The sequence below is a fragment of the Malus sylvestris genome, chromosome 7 (assembly GCF_916048215.2).
Source record: "Malus sylvestris chromosome 7, drMalSylv7.2, whole genome shotgun sequence".
Classification (NCBI taxonomy): Eukaryota; Viridiplantae; Streptophyta; class Magnoliopsida; order Rosales; family Rosaceae; genus Malus; species Malus sylvestris.
Window position 1 is genome coordinate 2,747,606 of NC_062266.1, and position 18,699 is coordinate 2,766,304.

Below are 18,699 nucleotides of genomic sequence, written 5' to 3' on the forward strand. Positions count from 1 at the left end.
TCTCCTAATACCTCTTTTGCTACTTTTCGGATACAACTAGCCATGGAATTTGGCTAGCTTCCCTCTCTCTATCCCACACACACTGGGTGATTACTTTCTCTTTGAAAATGGCTTGTTTTTCTTCTTTTAGATTCCACCATCTAGTCCTTAGGCACTTCCAAGTCTTGTTCTTTTTTCTCACTCTTTTGATATGTACATCCATCACCAACAAGCGATGTTGATTAGCCACGCTCTCTCCTGGTATAACTTTGCAATCCTTACAAGTTATACGATCCCCTTTCCTCATTAGAAGAAAATCTATTTGTATTTTTGACGACCCACTCTTGTAGGTGATCACATGTTCTTCTCTCTTCTTAAAGAAGGTGTTGGCTAAGAAGAGATCATATGCCATTGCAAAATCCAAGATAGCTTCCCCATCCTCGTTTCTCTCCCCAAAACCATGGCCACCATGAAAACCTCCATAGTTGCCTGTCTCCCTGCCCACGTGTCCATTTAAATCTCCTCCTATAAATAACTTCTCCGTCTGAGCAATTCCTTGCACCAAGTCTCCAAGGTCTTCCCAAAATTTCTCCTTCGAACTCATATCCAACCCTACTTGAGGTGCGTACGCACTAATCACATTGATAAGTTCTTGTCCTATTACAATCTTGATTGCCATGATTCTATCTCCTACCCTCTTGACATCTACAACATCTTGTGTCAAGGTCTTGTCCACGATGATGTCAACACCGTTTCTCGTTCTATTTGTGCCCGAATACCAAAGTTTAAACCCTGAGTTTTCTAGATCCTTTGCCTTACGACCAACCCACTTAGTTTCTTGTAGGCACATAATATTTATCCTTCTCCTCACCATAACTTCCACTACTTCCATAGATTTTCCCGTTAAGGTTCCTATATTCCACGTTCCTAAACGCATTTTGCTCTCTTGAACTCTACCTTATGTCCTAGCTTCTTCACCCTCCCCCGTCTAATAGGATCAAAGTACTTCTTTTGTATGTCCCGTGTAAAGTTGATAGGAGCATATGCTCCCAAACAACTTTGAGTGGAGTCGTTCGAAAAGAAGTTTCTATGGCCCCCTTGCTCATTTAACACTGCATCCGGGTGCCGATGGAGATACAGCGACCCTTGCTCACTTATCACTGTGCTCGGGCCATACAGCGCACCACTTACGGGTGACGCCCTAGCTTTAGCGCAATTTCGTTCTAGATTATAACAGTGAAATCCAGGAACGGGGTTTCACAATCTCCGGCAGCCATTGGGCTTCCAAATAGGTATAATCTTATTCTACACTTTTCTATCTTCATTTTGATATATTATGGGTCGAAGTTGGTTAAGAAAAGATTGAGTTACGAAGCTTTGAAAATTGTCAAACTTCCTGGCAAGAGCTCCGAGACACTTTACGGAGTTTTCAATGGAATGACAAAAATGATGGATGGTGGACAATTTCAGGGACCACTTCTATTGATTTGAAATCTGAGGGACCAAATTGATGTGTTATGCAAATCTCATATATCATTTTGGCTATTTAGCCTAAAAAGAAAAATAGAACTTAGTGTTAAAAGAAAAATAGTGACTAGTGATAACTTGAAGTATTAGAAACGAAATTTGGTAGTGATTCTGATTTAATTTCTGATTAAAAGATTGATGGCCTTAAATTCCACACCATTTTAAAATCCATCATAAGATTTTGACAAAAAAAAAAAAAAAAAATCCATCATAAGTTATTCTTAGTTATAAGATTAACGTAGCCATTCCCTGATTAAGTACAATAGATGTCTCTATAAAGGATTAATAAAAAAAAAGTATAAAAAAGTAAAAAGAAAAACGGGTTTTTCTCAACAAATGGCTAGCCTAAGACAAAGTTCATGATTCTGACACATAAACATTGTATTCAACAATGGCATCTCCCGTATTAGCATCAAACCAAACCGTATGGGCTAAGGCATAACCTCGAGCAGACCTAAACTGCCCAGTGCCTCCAACAACTGGCATCTCTCTCACATCGTTCAAGACCGGATTTCTACCGAGAATGCTAATGCTACTCCCCTTGTACTTGCCTTCCACAAAAACAAAATTCATGACCATAAGGAGTGCAAATTCATCTGCTTGTTGTGAAGCCACTGAGTAAAACCCTTGTGCTCTTCCGACGAGCTTGGAGGCACGGTCTTGCTCTTCAGTCAGTGCATTATCGATCATCATAGTGCTGCCAAAGCCTGCAGCGGTACCATTTGGTGGCCCAATAATTCTAACAGAGGTTGGGTTTTTGCCACCAAGGATGTCATGGAAGAAAAAGTGGAGGTGGCTTAAGTTTTCTGTTTTCCCGTCGGATCTGACGAATTGCCTGATTAGAACTCCATCAATGGAATAGAGAAAGGTTGAGCAGAGGATGAAGATAGAGTAGTAGAGAAACGAAGACATATTAGTCTCTCTAGCTAGCTAGTATGTCACTCTGAGAGAGAGAGAGAGAGAGAGAGAGATTAGACTTGTAGTAAGAAATGTGGTATGTGGTCACTATAAAAGAGGAGGAAGAGGGCAAGTTTTAGAAGTTGTTAATATGTCCAAGTGAGAGATTGAGAATATATATCATGCTTACAAAAATTCTATTGTGCTCCGGAGTATCTTATATTCCGAGTTTTTTAATTGTTAGATATTAGTTATTGTGTGTTTTAGCTACAAGACAGCTAAAATTCTTGAGTAACCGATACTCCAGAGTATCATAAAAAATCCCAACTTGCTTAATTATATACTGGTTGGTCTGGTTGATGCATTTTCAAGCAACAACTGCTTTTTGTTGGGTCTACAAGAGTGTTTAGCTTTTAATTGCTTTAACACAACATGGAAAGCTTGAATCCTTTTTAAGCAAAGAAAGATTGAAATCCATTGATGGCTAACCAAATGTCAAACACTACATGAAACTTTGAAATTTTGTTTTAGGAATCGACAGACATGAGTTTGGTGTTCGGTTGTAAGGTTATGTGAGACTTAAGTTATGCCACCTACATGATGATGACCGCGAAAACAATGATAACAACAATTGACTTTCTGTTTGGCCCTGATTTTACACTTGGCATATCAAATATCTATTGCATTAAGTAATGAGCTGGAGATTGAGCGCAAAAGGTAACATGAGCCCTAGATTTATATTGGGCTATGAAAGGAATGAATAATATGCACGTCAAATTATGCATTCTGATATTTTATTACTCAAATTGAGCGTAAAAGGTAACATGAGCCCTAGGCTAGGGGTACTCTGATATTTTATTACTCAAATTATGCATTCTGTTATCAATTTTTATATTTTATTGTTAGTTTTTGGATTTATTTTGTTCATTATTTTTATATAAAGTATTCAATTATATATTAAAAAGGATAAGCATGCTAGTATATATACCAAGACATTAATTAAATTTATACACAAGCATATATATATATTAAGAGAACATAAATTACATGTACAAAAAAAATTCGAGAATATTCAAAACATATAAATTATCTAAATCTTTGAAATATGTTTCGAGAGTTTTGAGATTACTCCGATTCCAAAAATTTCCAAAATTAAAAATATTAGTCCAATCTGATCCGATTCCCAAATTTTAAAACAAAAATTAAAAAAAATTGTTTCCGATCGGATCCGCCCGAAAATCACCCCTACCCAAAACAAAATAATAGTACATAAGATTATATCTTTTTTTTTTAATGGGCTACTCATTAATAAACCCTCGATTAGTAAAAAACCTAGGTACTGGAGGAACACTATGGTGAGGCGGAAGAGGGAGCAGTCGGAGTCGCAGTCCCAGACTTTATCCACTAGGATGGTGAAGCGGAAGTTGGAAGACGAATCGACAACAACCGAAGAGAAAACAGAAGATGATGTCACGCATAATGCCATTATACCGTCCCCGCCGAATGTTGAGGTCCGGGCAACTTTTATTGTAGAAAATGCCTCTCTGAGAAAGGGTGTCGTTCGAAAGGTACAGGAGAAACTCTTCAAGCAAATATTTCTTTAATATTCCAGTACAAAATTAAATTGACATTTTTGTAATTAATTTTTTTTTAAATTTTTTTATCTAGAATTATATTTCCTCAATTTCATTTTTATTCCTCAGAGGTGGAATAAGATTCTAGATTCAGAGGAAGACGCGGATTTCCTCAAACAAAAGAAAGATGTGAATGATTATAGGCCTGGGAGTTGTCTACCAGGTTTGCTCTTGAGCTATAACTTAGACGTTACATAGATACATTTTTATGTCATTTGAACTCCATCTCAAAGTCATAACTTTTTTATAGTATGGTGATAGTGTTATTGGTTAGACAGTTAGTCTATAGGGGGAAGAGAGAGTCGGTGGAGCTTGAACCTGCACCAGGGTTTATGGGCACGATGTTTCTTTTCACCACTACGGTAAAGTGTCATCTGCAGCTTAAAGTCATAACTTTGATAAACTATAAACTGCTTGATTAGACTTGGGATTATATTCTTTGGTTAATGAAAATCCTTATATAAATTTGGTTAGGTTTCTATTTGAAACTCAAACTAATGGAGTTGTATTATTAGGTCAATGAAAATACTTATAAATAAATGAAAATGTAATTGATAACTATAAGGTGTTGATATCATTGTTGAAAAATATCAGTGACAACTTAGTGAGTTACTGATACAAATTCTGCCGACGATTTGTACCAGAGAATTTTTGGATGCATAAAAGGACCTTAGCTTTGCAAATTTAGGGTCTAAATAGATCAATCCATTTGTTTATATGAGAGAAAATTTAATTCCAAACCTTCAATTTTCTGAAGTAACTTTTGGATTTTATTAACATATCAAGACAGTAAAGTCCAATTAAACAATTTATACTGTATCATTCTATCCTTACAGACCTTTAAATTATAATATCAATATATCATCAACCATAAGTTCATTCATTGGAATTGAGATTAGCATAAGCTTACTGTATGCCACCAAGGTTTTAGCATTGGATCATGCATGTCTTTCTAATACGTAGTCTCTGTTTTTTTTTCTTTTACTGTGTTTAATTTCGAATTCATGCTTTTAAGTGTTTTACCCGTCCAGGCTCTTCGTTCAATTTTTGATAGCAAACTTAATAAAGCTGGTATGGTAGGAGCTGTGTATGTAAAAACAGATAATGGAGTGTTATTTGAGATTAAACCCCATGTCCGTATACCAAGAACGTGTAGGCGCTTTTGTGGAGTCATGCGTAAGTTAGCTTCTACTCCTAGTCGTTTGATATTCACCTCTGCACCATTCTGCCTCTTCAAAATATCATGGAACTTACTAATTGCTTTGTGTTTTGACTTCTGCAATTTCTAAAGTGGAGTTACTAGATAAAAAATGCATACGGACCAAAGATACAAATGAAATTCTTATGCGCGTCATTGCGGAACCTGTAACCCGACATTTACCAGTCAACTCTCGTGTAGTAGGTGAGCATTGCCTACCTTTATTTAGCATTCTGAGCTTACTGACTAGAACTAAAGCCGGTTGCACTGGGTTTGCAGGTCTCTCTTATAGTTCATAAAAACTGGTTGATATTGATGACTATGTTAATTCTGCCAGTGATGAATTGAATCTTGTTTTTGTGGTATGTTTGAGATTCTAAATTCCAGTTCATAGGTCTCTACTTCATGATCCGTTTTGTATGTGAAATTTTAAACACTTTTCATATTTTTTCCAGTTGAAGATTAGTGAAAGAATGGAAAACTGTTATTACATTTGCACCCATTTTGAAGCTCTCGAGGTTTCTTCAATGGAGAGAGAGAGAGAGAGAGAGAGAGAGAACAGTGAACAAGAGAAAAGTTAGGCGTGGTGCATCAGTTTGTGAAAATAAAAATAAAAAAATTTAAAAAAATAGCTTTTCATTTTGAAAATAAAAAAGTTTTTATGGTTAATCCATGTGACACCATGTGATTCGATTGGTTATACATTTATATGTCACATCAGCACACAAACATAAAATTTGATAGAAATTTAAAGGAATGACCAAATTGATTTGCGAGATTCTTGCTCTTTCAGGCTTTTATCCCTCTCTCCTTTCTCTTGGTTGAGGTCCTCTGGTTGCTCTGGGATCTCATCAAGCGTCAGTTACCACGAGCTAGGGTTCGAATCGGTATCATCGCGTAGTTAATTAAATTGAACATGCAATTGCCCACATTTTGATCGCTATTTTTTTTTTTTTTTGTAATTACTTTTTTTTTTGTAATTACCTAATTTATGAATGAAATCCAGTATTTGATGATAAAAAAAAAAGAAAAAGAAGAAGATATGCGGACTTGATAAAAAGAAAAATAGTGACTGTTGATAACTTAGTGTTAAAAAGAAAATTAGTGATTGGTGATAACTTAAAGTGTTAGAAACGAAATTTGGTAGTGACTCTGATTTAATTTCTAGTTAAAAGATTGATTGCCTTAAATTCTACACCATTTTAAAATCCATCATAAGATACTAGTATATTTCAAAGGGATTATTCTTAGTTATAAGATTAACGTAGCCATTCCCTGATTAAGTACAATAGATGTCTCTATAAAGGATAAATAAATAAAAAGTACAAAAAAAGTAGAAAGAAAAACGGGTTTTTCTCAACAAATGGCTAGCCTAAGACAAAGTTCAGGATTCTGACACATAAACATTGTACTCAACAATGGCATCTCCCGTATTAGCATCAAACCAAACCGTATGGGCCAAGGCATAACCTCGAGCAAACCTAAACTGCCCAGTGCCTCCAACAACTGGCATCTCTCTCACATCATTCATGACCGGATTCCTCCCGAGAATGCTAATGCTACTCCCCTTGTACTTGCCTTCCACAAAAACAAAATTCATGACCATAAGGAATGCAAATTCATCTGCTTGTTGTGAAGCCACTGAGTAAAACCCTTGTGCTCTTCCGATGAGCTTGGAGGCACGGTCTTGCTCTTCAGTCAGTGCATTATCGATCATCATAGTGCTGCCAAAGCCTGCAGCGGTACCATTTGGTGGCCCAATAATTCTAACAGAGGTTGGGTTTTTGCCACCAAGGATGTCATGGAAGAAAAAGTGGAGGTGGCTTAAGTTTTCTGTTTTCCCGCCGGATCTGACAAATTGCCTGATTAGAACTCCATCAATGGAATAGAGAAAGGTTGAGTAGAGGATGAAGATAGAGTAGTAGAGAAACGAAGACATATTAGTCTCTCTAGCTAGCTAGTATGTCACTCTGAGAGAGAGAGAGAGAGAGAGAGAGAGAGAGAGAGAGAGAGAGATTAGACTTGTAGTAAGAAATGTGGTATGTGGTCACTATAAAAGAGGAGGAAGAGGGCAAGTTTTAGAAGTTGTTAATATGTCCAAGTGTGAGATTGAGAATATATATTCCGTTTACAAAAATTCTATTGTGCTCCGGAGTATCTTATATTCTAAGTTTTTTAAGTTTAGATATTATCTATTGTGTGTTTTAGCTACAAAACAGCTAAAATTCTTGAGTAACCGATACTCCAAAATATCATATCTAAAAAATCCCATCATGCTTAATTATATAATGGTTGGTCTGGTTGATGCATTTTCAAGCAACCACTGCTTTTTGTTGGGTCTACGAGAGTGTTTTGGTTTTTTAATTAACACAACTTGGAGAGCTTGAATACTTTTTAAGCAAGGAGAGATCGGAATCCATTGATGGCTAACCAAATGTCAAACATTACATGAAACTATGAAATTTTGTGTTTAGGAATCGACAGACATGAGTTTGGTGTTCGGTTATAATAAGGTTATGTGAGACTTAAATTATGCCACGTACATGATGATGACCCCGAAAACAATGATAACAACAATTGATTGTCTGTTCGGGCCTGATTTTACATTTGAGCTTAATATCAAATATCTATTGCATTAAGTAATTAGCTTGAGATTGAGAGCAAAAGATAACATGAGCCCTAGATTTATTTCTACTAATTAATGAAACCTTCTTTGTCAATCAAAAGAGGGTGAAAAGACAAATTAGTCTTCTATGACACAAAAAAATGATGGGCAATAATGTAATTTCACAAGTCCAAATTTTACTGTTTTTTATTGAAACCTCACCTACTCTCTCTCTCTCTCTCTCTCTCTCTCTCTCTCTCTCCCCTTCTTATTTCCTAAAAAAAATGTGTTCATACACATAAAGTGTGTAGGCAAATACTAGTATTGAGTTATGAAAGGAATGAATAATATGCAACTCAAATTATGCATTCTGATATTTTATTACTCAAATTGAGCGCAAAATGTAACATAGCTCTATAGACTAAAATACTCTGATATTTTATTACTCAAATTATGCATTATATAATCAAATTTTATATTTTATTATTAGTTTTGGATATATTTTATTCATTGTTTTTATATAGAGCATACAATTTTATATTAAAAAGGATAAGCATACTAGTACATGTACGAAAAATTTCAAGAATATTCAAAACATATAAATTATATAAATTTTTGAAATGTGTTTCGGGAATTTTAAGATTACTCTAATTCCAAAATTTTATAACAAACATTAAAAACGTTGTTTCCAATAGGATGAGACCGAAAATCACCCCTACCCGAAACAAAATAATAGTACATAAGATTATATCTTTTTTTTAATGGGCTACTCATTAATAAACCCTCGACTAGTCAAAAACCCTAGGTACTGGAGGAACACTACTATAACATGGTGAGGTGGAAGAGGGGGCAGTCGGAGTCGCAGTCGCAGAATTTATCCACTAGGATGGTGAAGCGGAATTTGGAAGACGAATCGACAACAACCGAAGAGAAAACAGAAGATGATGACACGCATAATGCCATTATACCGTCCGCGCCGAATATTGAGGTACAGGAGAAACTCTTCAAGCAAGGGTATCGTTCGAAAGGTACAGGAGAAACTCTTCAAGCAAATATTTCTTTAATATTTCAGTAAAAAATTAAATTTGAAACCTTTTTAATTAATTTTTTTTTTTTAGAATTATATTTCCTCAATTTCATTTTTATAGGTGGAAGATTCTAGATTCAGAGGAAGACGCTGACTTCCTCAAACAAAAGAAAGTTGTGAATGATTATAGGCCTGGAGTTGTCCACCAGGTTTGCTCTTGAGCTATAAATTAGACGTTACATTGATACATTTTTATGTCATTTGAACTCCAACTCAATGTCATAACTTTTTTATAGTATAGCAATAGCGTTATCGGTTAGACAGTTAGTCGATAGGAGAAGAGAGTCAGTGGAGATTGAACCCGCACCAGGGTTTATAGGCATGATGTTTCTTTTCACCACTATGATAAAGTGTCATCTGCAGCTCAAAGTCATAACTTTTGATAAACTATAAACTGCTTGATTAGACTTGGGAGTTATATTCTTTGGTTAATGAAAATCCTTATATATAGTTGGTTAGGTTTCTATTTGAAACTCAAACTAATGGAGTTATATTATTAGGTCGGATCTTTTGATATGGGTCCAAAGTAACTAAAAATTGGACCTATTTCAAAAGTCAAAAGTCACTAAAAATTGGACATATTTCAAAAGTTGGCCTATAAAATTGAACCTATTTAAAATTTTCCTATAAATTAAATGAAAAAGTAATTGATACCTATAAGGTGTTGATATCATTGTTGAAAAATATCAATGACAACTTAGTGAGTTACTGATACAAATTCCGCCGACGATTTGTACCAGAGAATTTCTGGATGCATAAAAGGACCCTAGCTTTGCAAATTTAGGGTCTAAATAGATCCATCCATTTGTTTATGAGAGAAAATTTAATTCCAAACCTTCATTTTTCTGAAGTAACTTTTGGATTTTATTAACATATGAAGACAGTAAAGTCCAATTAAACAATTTATACTGTATCTATTCTATCCTTACAGACCTTTAAATTATAATATCATCAACCAATTGTTCATTCATTGGAATTGAGATTAGCATAGGCTTACTGTATGCCACCAAGGTTTTAGCATTGGATCATGCATGTCTTACTAATACGTAGTCTCTGTTTTCTTTTTCTTTTACTGTGTTTAATTTATAATTCATGATTTTAAGTGTTTTACCCGTCCATGCTCTTCGTTCGATTTTTGATAGCAAACTTAATAAAGCTGGTATGGTAGGAGCTGTGTATGTAAAAACAGATAATGGAGTGTTATTATTTGAGATTAAACCCCATGTCCGTATACCAACTACCAAGAACGTGTAGGCGCTTTTGTGGAGTCATGCGTAAGTTAGCTTCTACTCCTAGTCGTTTTATATTCACCTTTGCACCATTCTGCCTCTTCAAAATATCATGGAACTTACGAATTGCTTTGTATTTTGACTTCTGCAATTTCTAAAGTGGAGTTACTAGATAAAAAATGCATACGGACCAAAGATACAAATGAAATTCTTATGCGCATCATTAAGGAACCTGTAACCCGACATTTACCAGTCAACTCTAGTGTAGTAGGTGAGCATTAGCATTCTGAGCTTACTGACTAGAACTAAAGCCTGTTGCACTGGGTTTGCAGGTCTCTCTTATAGTACAGAAAAAGTGGTTGATATTGATGACTATGTTAATTCTGCCAGTGATGAATTGAATCTTGTTTTTGTGGTATGTTTGAGATTCTAAATTCTAGTTCATAGGTCTCCACTTCATGCTCCGTTTTGTATGTGAAATTTGAAATCCCCATAACGGCTTTTTATACATGTTCAGGTGGGTGCAGAAGCCCATGGGAAGATCAATGAGTATACAGATGATTTTATATCAGGTAATTTGTACTTGAGTTATTTGATAGTATGGTTTTTATAGAAGCGTGGTTTGAATAGATATGTTAAGACACTAAGATGGTTTATGTGAACTTTAGAGCTTGCAAAGGTGATTTTTGGTGGTCTAGTATGAATTCTTGAGTAAAAAAGAACAGCGATCGAAGGATTTTTTGCAATGTAAGAAACCTGAATCTTATCAAAACTGGAGAGCAGATGGTTGACACAAGTAGATACTGCAATTTCTTTAAGTGTTATAGTGTATTAAACTTTGCTAAGTGTCATAGTCAGTTGTACCCAAAACTGTTTCTCGTCTGGTTATGTTTTCTTCTTCCAGTTTAGGTTTTGCTTTACTCTTCTATGTCATGCTGGTCTATATCTTGCTGGAATCTATTAATAATATCTTAATGTTGCATTTGTTTGCCTCTGCAGTTTCAAATTATCCATTGAATGCAAAAGGCTGCATAGGGTTGATTTGCGAGTCGTTGGAGCATAAATGGAAGATCTTTTGAGTCATATATATCTAAGTTATTAAATACTAATTAAGGTTTGTACAAGCGCCGAAGATATCTAAACATGAGTATTACCTCAAAAAAAAAAAATTAAAAAAAAAATAAAAAGGATGGTTATTCAATTTGATGAAGTCAATTTCTTCGACACTGAAAGGTAGAGGCCAGCACAATACTAGTCAAGCCAAGTTGAGCTGATTTCCATCACTGCCGAAAATAACTAACTTGTTGATTGTCGTCATCATCAGTTCTCTTCTCGGTGTCAAATGCATATATCAGGATGGTCAAAGTTGTATTAATTCGTGTACTCATTTAAGTTCCTTCTCGATCAGTTAGATTATGATAAAAGGAATCCCGGTTATCAAGAACAACACGCTGATCATGAAGCTTCTGTATAATCTTATCGCAAACTGTAGTCTTACCAGAAGCTGGCCCACCAGCTAAACGAACCCATGTTCAGAGAGACAGAGAAAGAGAGAGAAAGAGAGTTTTATTTTATATTGCGGTTGCAAACTTGCAGATGTTGTAAATATAAGCATTTATGTGTGATTGCGTAAATAAAAGTAGGAATTTAACATGGCTCGTCGGTTAGGATGATGTACTTATTGTATCTTTTAAGGGATTCTTAAGCCGCCACTCAATACTACGGTCTGATGGTATATTTCTCTTTACTTGGAAGTGAGAGGTTTTAGGTTCGAATCTCGTGGATGGCGAATTCGATACTAAATTAGGTTGCCCATTGTGTGGCTTAGGCGAACTTCTCCTCTTGCTAGTATAAAAATATCGTATTATAAAAAAAAAGGGATTCCTAAACCATATATAGAAGGATTAATATAAATATAAGGCGCAACGCATGTGAAAAAACAAGTTCCCTTCTCTCTCTCTCTCACGTTCTCTCACTCTAATTAAGTTTTCTGGACAATATATTATCAGCGCTTTTGTAGTTCTTGAGAGGAATCTTATCGGTGTTTGGAGTTCTTTATCCAAGTATTTTCTAAACTTAATTTAAATTTCATGTGTTAAACTTGATTATATGAACATCACCACAAAGAATGAACTCAATTTTATACTCGGAATTATATTTTGATTATGTCTTTCGATTATTATGAATTAGATATGTGTGTCAAAAGAAAAAGAAAAATCTCATGGAAAAAAAAAAAAAAAAAAAACCCTAACACCGATGGCTCCAAGACCAGGACATGGACGCCATATATGACTGTCTTTGTCCTCGATCTTCGCCAGCGTTGCCACCCCTGCAGCTGATTTTGGATTCGTCTATAAAAGAAACAATTTTATAATTATTTGTTCTCTCGAGTCTTAGACTCTCTCTCACCTTGCTCGCTTGCTATAGCTATTAGCTGTTAGCTATCGAGGACAGAATACTGAAGACTGAAGCCCCCCAATCCCCTCCCTGATTTCTTTCTGATTCGATGAAGACCCACAAAGTTTCGAATCCAAATAAGACCTCTAAAACAAGGTAATAAGCATTTTACTCTCATATTTGGTTTAGGGACTCCGAGACTGCAATGCACGCTTGATTATTCATAGATCGCATACTTCATTATTTATTAGCTAAATCGCGAAAATAGTCCTTGAAGTTTGCATAATTCTTCATTTTGGCCCCTGAGATTTCAAATCAATAGAAGTGGTTCTTAAGATTGTCCACTATCATCATTTTGTTCATTAGTTCATTAAAACTAACCTGATGTTCAGGTTGGTGCCATGGCTCATGGGAAAATTAATAGCGAATATATGGATGATTTCATATCAGGTTGGTCTCTTATAACTTTCATTGTTTGGAATGTATTTGCTTCTACGGCGATTTAGCCCTATTTTACCCGCTGGACAGCAGCTTATCACTACTGCCAATCAGATTTCCAAGCAACCAAACTAATCAATAAGCCTGAAAAGTGAAAATCACGTTTAGTAGGTACCAACCTAAACAACCTAGCTAGGCTTGATACATGTCCATGACATTTGCAACCAAGGAATATTCACCACATACACAAGTGATGCTTATGTTGGAGTTGTGCAACATTGCTAATTCACGTGTCATAATATGAGTAGGCTACATAGATATTCCATTAACAAATAGATTCCTTGTGTTATAACTTGAATGGATTGGGCACATGGTGGTGTGATAGTCACACTGAAAAGTATATCATCCCTATGACTCTCCCTTGGCAATATTCTTTGCTTTGAGTGAGAAGTCACGGTACCAGATTCCATCCTTTGAATTTTTTTTTTATTGTTCTGCAAGACTAAATAGTTTTATTTGACTCTGATGTTTCCTTTCATTGCCACCTTATATTGTCTTTCTGATTTTATTTGCTGATAACAAGTCTGTATGTGTGCTTGCAGTTTCTGGATATCCGCTGAGCGCTGGGGTTTGCCTGAGAAGTATATGTATAGCATTGGAGAGAAAGTGGAATATTTTGTGAGGAAAATGTTAGGAAGACGTTTTTAGACTAAATTTTATAGATCACGAGGAATTCAACCATCATTTGCCATATCATGTGGTATGAGATATAGACCACGAGGAAGACGTTTTTTAGACTAATTTTATTTTTAGTTGGTCTATTTAACTATTGGAGAGGACATATCAAGTTCTAGTTGAAACCTTCATTCATTTTTTTTTTTTTTTGAGCATTTGAAGTTGCATTGTGTCGTATGTGCCTTAATTGGCGTACATCGTCAATTATTCCAAGTTTGATAAAAAAATACCCAACGAGAAACCTTTTGATGAAACATACCCAACTGGGCACAAACACAAACGAGTAATTCCTGCAAGTCTCATTTCTGGCCAACATTATTGTTACAAGTTATCATGTTGCGAAACACTCGACCTTTCGAGTTTGTGAGCAAAAATAATTTCTTACGGTCAAATTTGATGTAGGAGCACCAAGGAAGTAAACCAATATCCACCCCCATAGGCGAGGTTTTTGGGTAGGGAAGTCAACTTAAGGGGATTGTGAGAGGGTGTGTGATCAAAAAGTGGGTCAATGTTAACCTGACAAATCAGGGTTAGCTAGATAAATTAGGGGGTAGAGTAGTGTATTTTTGTATTTTTGTTTTTGTCTGAATTCGCACAGACACATGGTTCAGCTGCTGATGCTAAATCGTTACGAGTAGGGTTGAGCAATGAGCATTATGTGGGTTGGTTGGGTTGGACTTCAACCTTTGGCTAACCCAATAGGTCTAAATTGGCATTATTGAAAACCTTTTCCACCCAAGAAAATGGACAAACCACCCATCTAAACCATTCTAAGGCGAGTTGGGTTAGACATGTTCTACGAGTTTGAATTATTTAGTTTCTTTCTTATTCCTAAAGTGATTATAAGTGATAAATAAACCAAAATACATGTTAGGTTAGGCTTAAATCATGTAATTTGAGTGTTGTAGGATCACTGGCTGTTACTTAGTATTTAAATTTCATTATTTACTGAAGTGTAAACAAATAAGTGTGTTTAATAACTACTAAATTTGCTATTTAGTACTACGGTCTAGTAGTATACCTCTTCACTTGTAAGTAAGAAGTCTTAGGTTCGATTCTCGCCAAAAGCATATATGAACCATATTATTGCTAGTATATTGTGAAGCTAAACTCATCTCATCCCCTTTAGTGTAGATAATATCGTTTATCAAAAAAAAAAAAAAAAAAATATATATATATATATATATATATATATATATATATATATATATATAACTACTAAATTTTAAGAATATGTTTATGGAATATACATGTATAATGCTTCAATTCAACACAAATCACCTATTACAGCCCGGCCCAACCCAACCCAGTTGGACTGGTCGGTTTGGTCGGTTCCCACCCCGCTACGAGGATACCGAATGATTTGAGAGATTCTCCACCCTCCCCGCCTCCTCCCTCTCTTTGACTTCCTAACCTAGTAGCTTCCGTTGCGTTTGGTTTGTATAGACACCAAAGAACCTAGCTTTGGTGTGAATTTAAGGCATATGACATCATAAGCTGAGATTTCAAGAACTTTACATTTTCCCTTCAAATTTCTCCTCATTGGAGCAAAGAAATCAGAAAAAAAGTATTTTAATTTCTCTTTCCCTCCTGGAAATGGTCAGCTCGCTGCTCCGAGCAAGAAATTCCATCACCAAAATCCCCAAAGTCTTCCCCCCAAATCCACAAATTCTCACTCCAAACTCAGCCCCAATCCAATCCCACCAAAACCCATGTCCCCAACTCCCTCATACCCAAAACCCTTCAAGGGTTTTGCAGAATTCTTCCTTTTCAACCCAGTCCTCCAAGTTTCCGGAATACGAAATGCCCTCGGTCACTTGGGGCGTCGTCCAAGGCCGGAAAGAGAAGCTCGTCTCCAGGGTCATAATCTGTGACTATTTGAAGAGCTTGGGTATAATTCCGGATGAATTGGAGAACTTGGAGCTGCCCTCTGCTGTTGATATCATGAGGGAGAGAGTTGAGTTCCTTCAGAAGCTCGGATTGTCGATCGACGACATTAACGAGTTCCCCTTGATGCTCGGATGCAGTGTGAGGAAAAATATGATACCTGTGTTGGCTTACCTGGAGAAAATTGGGATTCCGAGGCCGAAACTGGGTGAGTTTGTTAAGAATTACCCGCAAGTATTGCATGCTAGTGTGGTTGTTGAGCTTGTGCCGGTTGTCAAGTTCCTTCGTGGGCTTGATGTCGAAAAGCAGGATATTGGTTATGTGTTGCAGAAGTATCCTGAGCTTCTTGGATACAAGCTTGAGGGGACAATGAGTACTTCGGTTGCATATCTTGTTAGTATTGGTGTTAGTCCTAGGGATATAGGACCGATGGTTACACAGTATCCTTACTTCTTGGGAATGAGAGTTGGGACTGTCATTAAGCCATTTGTTGATTATTTGGTTTCGTTAGGTTTGCCGAAAAAGATATTGGCTAGGATGCTGGAGAAGCGGACGTACTTACTTGGTTATGATCTTGAGGAGACTGTTAAACCAAATGTGGATTGTTTAATTAGTTTCGGGATCAGGAGGGAAGCGCTTGCTTCGGTTGTTGCTCAGTACCCCCAAATTCTTGGGCTGCCTTTGAAAGCTAAAATGTCTTCGCAGCAGTATTTCTTTAGTTTGAAGCTTAAGATTGATCCTGAAGGGTTTGCACGGGTGGTTGAGAAAATGCCACAGATAGTCAGCCTTCATCAACATTTGATAATGAAGCCGGTCGAATTCCTTCTTGGACGGGGAATAGCTTCTGAAGACGTAGCTAAGATGGTTGTAAAGTGTCCCCAGTTAATTGCGCTGCGTGTTGAGCTCATGAAGAATAGTTTCTACTTCTTTAAGAGTGAAATGGGGAGGCCACTGAAAGAGCTTGTGGACTTTCCGGAATACTTTACTTACAGCTTGGAGTCAAGGATTAAACCTAGGTACCAGAGGTTGCAAAGCAAGGGCATCAGGTGTTCTTTGAAATGGTTCCTCAACTGTAGTGATCAGAGATTTGAGGAGAGGTTGCAAGGGGAGTATATTGAAACAGAGACACCAGGTCCATCGTTTTATATGGGCGGGAAGTTAGAGCTCCCGGGAAGTGAGATGGTGTCAGATGAGGATGATGAGAGTGATGATGAAGTACTTTACAGACGCACTGTTTCCTTGTAGTAATTTTTATTGACTTTAGAAAATCAAATTTATCTTAAAATGTTATTCATATTCATCGGATTTGGTTTTTCTTATGCCTGTTCATTTTTGGTCATTGTTCTATTTTAGTTTGACTTTTTCTTTCTTAATCGTGTGTATGCATCTTATGTAGGTCTTTAAGATTGATAAAGACAACAACAAAGTAAAATCATTTTGCCTACTTTAGTTAGTATATTCTTTCAACTAGTTCAGTTACCTGAAATCATTAGCTTTGCCCTTTGATGGATCAGATTCTGATAGGAGATTCTGATATACAATATCAACCGTCATCCACCTATGACTCAGATAGTGCCACTGTTTGCTACTATGAATTTTGACGATGCTCACTCATGATTTAGAACTGTATCTTTCTGGTGTCAAAAGGGATATTTGCATGAATGTCTAAAGTGGCCTAACTTTGTCTCCCATTTAGTTTCTTTATTTGGGAAACTAAATGTTTTTCTTGTGATGGAAAATGCGTTACTCTTTGTTCTGTCGCAGAAAGATACACTATCATTAAATAGAAGCATGAACAGGTAGAGTTCTTGTATTGGTCACATTTTGTTGTGCAAGTGTGCATCCCAGGAATGGTGGAGGCTGTACAATTTACAATATGAGAAGAAAACTTAGTCGGAAATGGTTCAAAGGTTTCCTTTCGTGTTTCGTGGTTAGTATATGTTGATCATTAAATTGTACCATACGTGGTTCTTAGTATTTGGAAATAGTTCTTTGGTTTTTATTAAATTTTTTTATTTGTATGAATACCTTGAAACTCTGCTACTTCTCTGTGTGTTTCCCCAGTTGTTACAAAACATCCCAGGCTAGTAGACAACTATGATGACGGTTGACACCAAGTCTGTCTAGCCTTATTTGAAATTTACTCGTATATCATGTTGAATTTGTTGCTTTAAAGTCAATGAATGCATTCATGTAATGTTGATGATGCGAAATCGACATTTACATCATCTGATAACGTGAAGTTGCTTCTTTTCATACCTAGTGCAATTTTGCTATGGCTGTTTGTATAGATGCAGTCAGATATGGGTCAAGACTTTGTCTTTAGGATGACCTTGCTTGCATGAGCAAGGCTCAAGTCTCCAATATTTATAAAGGAAATGTTTGTCTCCCAATAAGTGTATGTACGTAAAATAAAAGCCTATGGAGATTGTATTTCTGGTTTCTTAGCTAGTATTTTCCTTCCAACTGAATTAGTGACTCTGCACCCGACTACTCCGAAGATGCAGATCTTGTATATCTTGTACATATGTCCAGTCACCACAGACCTTGTACAAACTGCTTTATTCCCAACATCATAACCAAAGAATTTATATAGATATGGTTCTTCAATGGTTTTTAGGCATGTCGCAATCATGAACACTAAGGCTCGTTAATGTCCAGACAAATTCGCAGGGTTGTGTCTTCACTCTGCTGTCAAGTGTTGATGTCATTTTTGTTTGCGGATATTGGCAAAATTTATGAGTTTATTGATAGGATGCACATATAGGAGCTGGATCTGTATTTTACAAGGGTAATCAATCTTGAAATTCATCTTGTTGCTGGTTGTGTTTGGGGCCTGGCGCGTAACATTTTTTAGCTTTGCTGACTGTTCCATGGTTGAGAATGATACTTTTAAAGATCAAAAGAAGATGAAAACAGAAGATGCAAGCTTTTCTTCTCTGGAATTCGGGAGATTTTTACCCGCAGTACTTTGGAATGGATACATCTACTGTCTCGAGTCTGTAATTTGGATTTCACTGATATTGCGACGAACAACGCCATTGTGGATTTCCATAGAAGGAGCTTCTCAACAGATGTGGAGAAAC

The 18,699-nt window shown here is 36.3% G+C and overlaps 3 protein-coding genes across 4 annotated transcripts; 2 read left to right on the top strand and 1 right to left on the bottom strand.

Moving 5' to 3' along the window:
- Nucleotides 1–1,705: 1,705 nt before the first annotated feature.
- On the bottom strand, nucleotides 1,706–7,318 carry LOC126628463 (dirigent protein 22-like). 2 transcript variants are annotated; one of them, XM_050298166.1, is made up of 2 exons: nucleotides 6,706–7,318; nucleotides 1,706–1,949 (listed from the first exon to the last, which is right to left on the bottom strand). In XM_050298166.1, the coding sequence occupies exons 1-2, from the start codon at nucleotides 7,172–7,174 to the stop codon at nucleotides 1,864–1,866; spliced, it is 555 nt and encodes a 184-aa protein (XP_050154123.1). In that variant the 5' UTR covers nucleotides 7,175–7,318; the 3' UTR covers nucleotides 1,706–1,863. The 2 variants fall into 2 exon arrangements, with proteins under 2 accessions (XP_050154123.1, XP_050154122.1); XM_050298165.1 differs by lacking the exon at nucleotides 6,706–7,318 and having other exon boundaries at nucleotides 1,706–2,523.
- LOC126628459 (uncharacterized) lies at nucleotides 2,534–11,744 on the top strand. Its single transcript, XM_050298149.1, has 9 exons — nucleotides 2,534–3,222; nucleotides 3,740–3,971; nucleotides 4,107–4,200; nucleotides 4,299–4,399; nucleotides 5,069–5,213; nucleotides 10,317–10,427; nucleotides 10,489–10,571; nucleotides 10,674–10,728; nucleotides 11,156–11,744. Exons 2-9 carry the CDS (start codon nucleotides 3,756–3,758, stop codon nucleotides 11,233–11,235), a joined length of 885 nt encoding a protein of 294 aa, XP_050154106.1. The 5' UTR covers nucleotides 2,534–3,222; nucleotides 3,740–3,755; the 3' UTR covers nucleotides 11,236–11,744.
- A 3,340-nt stretch (nucleotides 11,745–15,084) lies between these two features.
- Nucleotides 15,085–17,057, top strand: LOC126628484 (transcription termination factor MTERF4, chloroplastic). Its single transcript, XM_050298178.1, has one exon. The coding sequence runs from the start codon at nucleotides 15,323–15,325 to the stop codon at nucleotides 16,856–16,858; it is 1,536 nt and encodes a 511-aa protein (XP_050154135.1). The 5' UTR covers nucleotides 15,085–15,322; the 3' UTR covers nucleotides 16,859–17,057.
- Nucleotides 17,058–18,699: the final 1,642 nt, after the last annotated feature.